The following is an 8912-nucleotide window of genomic DNA, read 5'->3' as shown; positions in this document are numbered from 1 at the left end:
AGGTGGCTGCAGCTATTTGAGGTCCTTTTGTATTCCAGATAAATTTTTGGAAAGTTTTTTCTAGGTCTGTAAAATGTTCCATTGGTATTTTAATGGGGATTGCATTAAATCTACAGATTGCTTTGGGTAGTATGGACATTGTTATGTTGATTTTGCCAATCCATGAACATGGTTTATTGTTCCATTTGTTTATGTCTTCCTCTATCTCTTATAGTTTTCTAAGTACAGGTCTTTTACCTACTTAGTTAAGTTTGTTTCTAGGTATCTTAATTTTTTTGTTGCAATGGTAAATGGGATTGTTTTTTTACTTTCTCTTCCTGTTAGTTCATTATTGGTATATAAAACAGCCATAGATTTCTGGGTGTTAATTTTGTATCCTGCTACATTGCCGAATTTATTTATTAAGTCTAGTCATTTTTTGTTGGAGTCTTTCGGGTTTTCTATGTACAATATGTCATCTGAATAATGACAGTTGTATTCTTTTCCAATTTGGATGTCTTCTTTTCTAATTTAAACAATTTTTAATAAATTGGAATTGCTCCAAATATACTTTGTAGATGTAAGAAACATCCAAATCTGAAGAGAATTTTGTGAATTTATTTGAGCCAAACTGATGAGAGTTGCTGGTAAGCAAAATCTCAATGGATTGAGAATGGCAGTTTGGCAGCTTATTTTATACACAAGAATAAAAGGAGATGTAAGGAGGGTTACATGAAATCCATTGGTGGTAGATTAAGGATGTGGGCAAAAGCAAAGTGAGTGCAGGTGGAGGGGGGTCTCTGGGATTGGATAAAAAGGCAAAATAGAGAAACACATACTTCTTTTGCATTGGTGGTTACAGGATACTTAATAATTAACATTTATAGCACAGAGGTGATGTGCAGGGGAGGAAAATAACAATGAGGGGTTCTATGGTCTCATGCTCTGGTGGTTGTGATTTGAGGGAAAATAGTACTTTGACCTTTCAAAGTCTGTTATCTTAGATGCAAATAAAAAAAAAATAGGCTCACTTAAGGGAAAGCTTGACCTTTGTCAAGGAAGCCAGAAGCCTAAGATAAGACTACCAACTATCACCTGCTTTTAGTTAGGAATTTTTATGTTCAGACCATCCTGTGTGGTTACTTTTGGTCGCTGAGTTTGTAAGGATTACCATGCAGGCCTCCCCTGAACTTGTGAGCCCTTTTCATCCACAGCTGTTTAATAGTTGCTTCTTTTCATGCTATTAATTTAAAAAATTAAGAAAAGATTATAGTAAATATGTTTTACTTAAAGACCTGAAGTTAAGTATCCTTTTAAATTTGAAGTAGATCATGGAAACTGGCCATGTTTCCACGATCTATTTCAAATTTAAATCAGGATTTGAATCACACTTAAAATTTTTTGCTATTTGGATTTTTATATTTCTAACTCATAAAAATTAGTAATTTAAGCTTTACTTGGTTAGATTTAAATGAAATATAGAATTTGCATTAAATGTTCATTTAAATCTCAGATTTCTAGTAGCCAACAGTACTTACAGTATTAGTGACTGCTCTAAATACTGCTTCATATATATTACTTTCCCTATTCCATACTTCTACTTTTTTTTTTTTTGGAGAAGAAATTGAAGCACTGAACCTTTAAATGACTAAAATCACAGAGTTAGTAAATGGCAGAAGCAAAGATTTAACCTAAACAGTGACTCCTTGATTTGGCCATGTTGTCATCATAGCTTTTCTGGTAACTGTATTTTTAATTCAAACATAGTTTGAGTGATTTACCTAACAAATCAGTGGTTTGTAATGTAAAATTATTTATTATAATACATTCTTTTTATCTGTGCTGCAAATATGTAAATCTTAGCGAATGAGATGTAATTTATTACTCACCCACTTCCAGCATCTCATGCTAATCTTTCCACCATGTGGACCTCCCCCACCCCATCTATTATGCACGTCCGCTTCCGTAAGCTTGGGGGGGGGGGCGGGAGTGGGGGTAGGTTGGGTGAGCGCATACCCACAAGCCTTAGAGTAGGTTAGGTCTCAGCTGCTTGTGCAGCAGGGCGGGACCCTGTATCCTGCTGCCCAATGTGGACTGCGGGCTGCGGGTTGGGAAGCAGAGCGTGATGCAGCTGTGTATTCCGCTGGATGCGGACCAGGGCGCTCCCCATTCCCGTCGGCTACCTACCGATTGGCTGGGCATGGGCACACGTGACCGACATGTGGCTATATTGGCGCATCCAGCCTTGGTGTCACTGGAGACGGAATGGAGGTGCTGCTGGGCTCGGAAATGGGGTAGGTGCTGGAGCCGCGATGACCCGGCTTGCTGCAGAGGGAGGGGAGACTATTTTTTCTCGTACTATTTGAAACTGGTGGTTTTTTCCTTGGCACAGGGTCCAGTGCCACATGCCAAGCGTGGATGCAGGGGCGTCTCCCTCCCTCCCCCCTTCCACTGCAGCACAGGAGATGGATTTCCTGTGCTTCTGACCAAGGTTTTTGACAGAAGAGGAAGAAGGGGGGAGGGGTCAGAGTGTTAGGGGAGGCTGTGATTAAGAGCTGTTTTTGAAGATAGAATGAGGTTTTGTTTTTATAATGCCTGTTGACAGAGTAGAGTAGAATAACCTAAGGAAACGGGTAGAGGACAACAAAGAATGGAGCATATTCATGACGAAGAGCAAAAGCTCTAACCCATTGAAAGGCTTCTTTCCTCCCTGGCTACAGGACACATGCAGTGGCAGCCAAAAGGGGATACAAAGCTGCTTGCTAATGGCTGAGGTGAACTAGAGGAAAGGGCTTCTTGGAGCAGGGGAAGAGGAGGAGGCAGGTATCGCACAGTTTGAGGGTGGTTTTGGTTGCTTGGTGAAATTTTGGTCATCAGAATTGCATGCTTTTGTAAAACATCTAAGTGAACTCCCAGTGAATAGGGTGGCAGAAAGATAGCAGCGTCTTTGTTAGTTACACAGCGCAGTGGTAGTTCTTGCAGATGACTGCAGCAGTGCTTTTCTCCCTCTTTTAGCGTGAAAGGACAACTGCAGAGGAATAAGAAACCGTGCAGCAGTGCTGGTGGTAGAAGTCCATTACAAGAAGCCATAGTTTCTAATTGTAACCTGAATAGGAGAAAAAATTGTTTTTTTAAAGTAGGAAAAATATGAGACTATGAATATTTTAACAGTGGAATGTATCAGACACTTGGATTCTACATCTCAAAAGAGATGCTCAAATTTTTTGCTCTATCATAAATCTTATAGGAAATCTTTATGTATGAAGCAGTGGATCTTTTTCTTTGATAGTATAGCTTTGTCATTCAGTATGTTATTCAAGAATAAATCGCTTTATTATGTCAATTTCTTTGTGAAAAATTATAGTGATACTTTTTAATAGGCTTAATATTTAAATTTGTATTTATTAAGTAATTTTATATTACTCTTTGGTTGCTTTTAGATATCACTGAATAAAGTCTACAGGCAAATATTTTAAATTATAGTACCATGGCTTTTCTAATAGGTGGTATTTCTGTTTAGTTAGCACTCATAAGATATGCTCTTGATATAACATGTTTTCATTGTACTTAAAATTTTTTCCATTTACTTAAATGTCTAAAAACATGTTTTGGACTGATAGGGTTTTAACTGGATTATCTTTATGTAGTTTTATGATAGCCAGCCTCCCACACCTCCCTACTTCCTGAACAGGATGGCAGTGCAGTGGCTTTGTAAAGCCCTCCAGGATCAGTGACAGTATCTCTTAAATAGTGCTGACCTAATAGAAAGTCTTAAGAGAACCTATCATTTTCTTTCAGTAATTTTTTTCAAGATAATAAGGACTTGGTCTTGAATAAATAAGACTGTAAACTTTACAATGATAAATTAAAACAATTTTATTCTTTTTAAAAATATATATTACGGCTTTAGGAATTATTTATTATGGATATCAGGGTTAATAGTCCTTAAGATCTCTTTTTAAAAATATGATGGAAACTATAACTAGAATTAAAGATGTTACATTAAAATTCCAAATGAAATTTAATAGCTAGTACCAGTCAATTCTTTGAACCCTGATTAATATAGTCTTTGAGAGTTTATGATTCTTATTTTTATATAAATTATCCCATTTTACTATTTAAACAGATCAGTGTAGCATTTTTTTTTTTCATTTTAAATGTTAGACTACTCCTAATTAGGTATGTTGTGACTTTATCCAAGGTCATTTATTATGTAGGATGTAAGAAACTTAAATTACCTACTTTAACTCTATGTAACTATTTTAAATATTGTCTCTTACTACATAACATACAAAATAGTATGCAATAAATTATTTGAAAAGCAATATAAATCGTCAAATCATCAAATGAAGAAGAAATATTAACTTGATTATGGGTTTTTAACTATGATTTAAGAATGCTTTGTAAAATAATCTGGTAGTTAAACAAATGGAGAGGCATTAGTTTCTGTAATGACATTCAGAGCATCCTTTTTTTAGAGTATCTTATTAATCATATGCATACTTATAAATAAAACACTTATTTGAGATTTTTAAAGAATTAAACAAGAAAGAACTAAAATAAGAAAAGTTGATTTTACCCCTCCCTTTATAGTATGAAGTTATTACTTAATATTTAAGACTGAACTGTTGGCTTTATAGGTCTGAAATTATTCACTATTAATTGATATGGCTAGAATTGAGTGATTAAAAAATTCAAAAGTTAAAATAGTCATAAGCATGCCTATAAAGTGAATCAAAACTATTTATTGATGCTTTCCATACATAAATTGTTTTGTGGGGTTTTAAAACGTTTTTATTGATTTCAGAGCAAGGAAAAGAGAGGGAGAGTTAGAAACATCAATGATAAGAATCATCGATCTGCTGCCTCCTATATGTCCCTCTGCTGGGGATCTAGCCCGAAACCCAAGCATGTACTCTGACTTGGAATCAAACTAAGACCTCCTGGTTCATGGGGTTGGCACTCAATCACTGAACCACACTGGTGGGCTGTTTTGTGGATTTTAAAAATTAATTTACCCCTTAAAATTTATTTTTCAGATTGGACTATATAATACTATTTGTTGGTTAGAGCATTGGCCTGAGGACCAAAGGGTCTTTTCAATTCCCGGTCAAGGGCACATACCTGGGTTGCAGGTTCAATGCCTAGCCCTGGTCAGGGTGAAGGTGGGAGACAACCAATCAAAGTGTCTTTATCACATTGATGTTTCTCTCTCTCCGCCCCCTCCTTCTCACTCCCTTCCTTCCACTCTCTTTAAAATAAAATAAAATAAATCAGTTGAAAATATCCTCAGGTGAGTATTAACAAAAAAAAAATAAAGTTTCTATTGATGTTTTTTAGAGAGAGAGGGAGGGGGAGGAAGAGAGAGAGACAGAAACATCAATATGGGAGAGAAACATTAGTCAGCTGCTTCCCGTAGGCACCCCGACAGAGGATTGAACCTACAACCTGGATATATGCCCTGACTGGGAATCAAATCGGTGACCTTTTGGTACACAGGACTGAGCCACCATGGCCAGGGCTGTGAAATTTTTTTAAAATATATTTTTATTGATTTTAGAGATGAAGGGAGAGGGAGAGAGAGAGACAGGAACATCAATGAAGAGAGAGAATCATTGATTGGCTGCCTCCTGCATGCCCCCCACTGGGATCGAACCCACAACTTGGGCATGTGCCCTTGACCGGAATTGAACCTGGGACCCCTTGTCCACAGGCCGACACTCTATCCACTGTGCCAAACCGGCTAGGGCTGTGAATTTCTATTTTATCATTTTTGTCTATTTTTACTGTTACTGATTTCACATAATTTAACCAATCTTTTTGTTAAATGTTTTTGATTTTGACCTTCCTCCCCCCCCTTCTTTTTTGTATTACAGTCTGAGTGAAACTTGACATAGTACAAAAGATGGCACGGCATAGAGCAAAGTTGGCGAACCTATGACACGTGTGTCAGTGGTGACTGGGAACTCATTTTTTTGGTTGATTTTTCTTTGTTAAATGGCATTTAAATATATAAAATAAATATCAAAAATATAAATCTTTGTTTTACTATGGTTGAAAATATCAAAAAATTTCTATATGTGACACGGCACCATAGTTAAGTTAGGGTTTTTCAAAATGCTGGCACGCTGAGCTCAAAAAATTCGCCATCACTGGCATAGGGCATGATGAACTAGAAAAGATGAATGATACTTGAGAAAAGACATTCACTACATATTTGAGTACTTACTAAATGCCAGAACTATGAAAGTTGCTGGAGAATCTTAGCTAACCTCTAAGAAACTTATAATAGAACTACATGAAATGTTATTTACTAGCTAAACACTGATTGCTTTGATTATTCCTAGGTTATTTAAAGGTTTATATCATCTAAAATACCTTCTAATTTAAAGGAATGTGGTGGTTTGCTCTTTGGAAACACTGTGCCTCATAAACTCTTCTAGGAATCACAGATAATTCTGTGAAGTAAATTACTTTTGAAGTATATTAAGTGTCTTGAATGTAAAATGAGAACGTTAGTTGAAGTGATTTCTACATCTTCTAGTTTTAATGGTCAATAATCTGTGGTCCTTGATTTCTCTAGGGTCAACTACTAGAAAGGTACACCAGCCCTTCTTTTGGTACAGGTGGAATGTCATCTATCTACCTATCTATCTATCTATCATCTATAAAAGCCTAATATGCAAAGTGTTCCCTTGGAAGTTCAACCGACTGGGAGTTTGATTGCTCTCTATGTTGTGTGCTGACCACCAGGGGGCGGCGTGGAACAAAGGAAGGCTCTGGCTGGCAGCCAGAGAAGGGAGGCCCCGGCCGGCAGCCAGAAGGCCCTGATTGGCCCCAGTCACTGGCCAGGCCTAGGGACCCTACCCGTGCATGAATTTTGTGCATCGGGACTCAAGTATCTATAATAATAAAAGGGCAATGTGCTGATTAGATCAGACATCCTTCCAGACAAAGCCGCAGCAGGCAGGGGCCGCGGTGGTGGGCAGGGGTCGGGGCCAAGGCCCTTGCACGAATTTCATGCATCGAGCCTCTAGTATTATATAACATAGTAGAGGCCTGGTGCACAATATTCATGCACGGGTAGGGTCCTTTGGCATGGCCTGTGGGGATTGGGCCAAAACTGACAGTCTCAACACTGCCTGCTGTTCCTGCCTGTCGCTCCCGCTCATCCCGGCATTGCTGCACCTGCCACGGGCTCGTGCCCAATCAGTCCTAATCAGGAGAGGCTCACGCCACTGCAGTGGAGCTCGCCAGCCATGAGCCCTGCATCTGGCACCTGCCCCAAGAGGGGTTTTGGGGGGCTGGGACGTGCTGGGCCCTCCTGGCGGGCAGTGGAACGCCCTTGCCAGCCCAGGATCCGGATCCATCCTGCTGACGTTCGCGCTGGTTGCTGGAACCACCTGGCAGCTGCTTTTATATCGTTTCTTCCTTGTGGAGCGTCTAGAGAGGGGAAGTGGCTGCAGGGCCCAAAACTGACTTCCAGGAGGCCAGAGGCACTGTCAGGATTGTGCTAGTGGTGGTGGTCCATCAGTGCCTGGCCCATTCTCCAGAGATTGGACCAGCAGGACTACTGAGGGAGTGAGGTGGGCCCCTGGGATGGGCTAGTCAGCTGAGCAGCACTCCCGCTGTGGGAGCGCACTGACGATCAGGGGCAGCTCCTGAGTTGAGCATCTGCCCCCTGGTGGTCAGTGTGCGTCATAGCGGCCGGTTGTTTGGTCGTTTAGGCTTTTATATATATAGACTAGAGGCCCGGTGTACGAAATTCGTGCACCGAGGGGGGGTGTGTCCCTCAGCCCAGCCTTCTCCCTCGAGGGATGTCCCTCTCACAATCCAGGACTGCTGACTCCCAGCCACTCTCCTGCCTGATTGCCCCTAACCGCTTCTGCCTGCCAGCCTGATCACCCGTAACCACTCCCCTGCCAGCATGGTCGACACCTAACTGCTCCCCTGCCAGCCTGGTCACCCCCAACAGCCGTCTCCTGCAGGCCTGATCACCTAACTGCCTTCCCCTGCTGTCCTGGTCACCCCTAACTGCCCTCCCCTGCTGGCCCAGTTGCCCCTAAACTGCCCTCCCCTGCAGGCCTGGTCCCCCCCAACTGTCCTCCCCTGCAGGCCATCTTGTGTCCACATGGGTATGGCCATCTTGTGTGTTGGAGTGATGGTCAATTTGCATATTACCTCTTTATTATATGAGATGTTCTTTAAAAATTGGGGGATTTTTTTTTAGCTCTAGCTGATAGTAATTGGTTAGAGTGTTGTTTCAAGACATCAAGGTTTCAGGCTTAATCCCCAGTCCGGGCACATACAAGAATCAACCAATGAGGAGAAATCAAGGTGGCGGCATAGGTAAACACCTGAAATTGCTGCCTCGCTCAACCACTTAAAAAATACAACTAAAAGACAAAACAGACATCATCCAGAACCAAAGGAAGGCTGGCTGAGTGGAAATTCTACAACTAGAAGGAAAGAAAAGCACAATGAGACTCAGAGAAGGTCCGGAAGTAAATTGCAGAGGTACGGAGGGGCATGCGGATAGGGCTGGCAACTGAGTCACCGGATCGGCCCCTTGACCAGGTCTGAGGCCTCCGGCAGAGGTGTCAGGCCTGGGCAGGGGACCCCCAGCTCCCTGCGGTTGCAGGCTCTGCCCCTTCCCAGGCCTAACACCTTTGGCCTAGCATCCGGCCTGGGCAGCGGGGACCTGCAGTGGCAGCGGGGGGTGCCGCAATCACGTGGGCTCTGCCCCTGCACCTGCAGGACGCCTCTGGCTGAGGCGTCCAGCCCGGGCAGTGGGGACCCGCAGCTGCAGCGGCCCGGTGATCGTGGGCTCTGCTTTAGGCCCAGGCAAGGGACCCCTAGGTCCCGGGACTGCCAGCTTTGACCCTGCCCAGCTCCCATCGCTGGCTCCACCCCTACTTCCTGCTATCACTGGC

The 8912-nt window shown here is 41.8% G+C and overlaps 1 protein-coding gene across 7 annotated transcripts in view; it reads left to right on the top strand.

Annotated features, from left to right (window-relative positions):
- Positions 1–8912, top strand: part of APC (adenomatous polyposis coli) — a 106357-nt gene that overhangs the window by 18989 nt on the left and 78456 nt on the right. For 3 of the 7 annotated variants that reach the window (XM_015558462.1, XM_015558461.1, XM_006755286.2), the window contains exon 1: positions 2100–2273. The exons of 1 other annotated variant lie outside the window; for it this stretch is intronic. In XM_015558462.1, coding sequence (XP_015413948.1) covers positions 2127–2273 — 147 coding nt within the window. In that variant the 5' untranslated portion in view covers positions 2100–2126. Of the gene's footprint in view, positions 1–2099; positions 2274–8912 lie in introns of those variants that run through there. 3 more of the 7 variants (XM_006755288.2, XM_006755284.2, XM_006755285.2) reach the window with 2 other exon arrangements.

Source organism: Myotis davidii, unplaced genomic scaffold (genome assembly GCF_000327345.1).
Source record: "Myotis davidii unplaced genomic scaffold, ASM32734v1 scaffold130, whole genome shotgun sequence".
Taxonomy (NCBI): Eukaryota; Metazoa; Chordata; class Mammalia; order Chiroptera; family Vespertilionidae; genus Myotis; species Myotis davidii.
The sequence above is the reverse complement of the archived record's forward strand: the minus strand, read 5'-3'. Positions and strand labels throughout refer to the sequence as shown.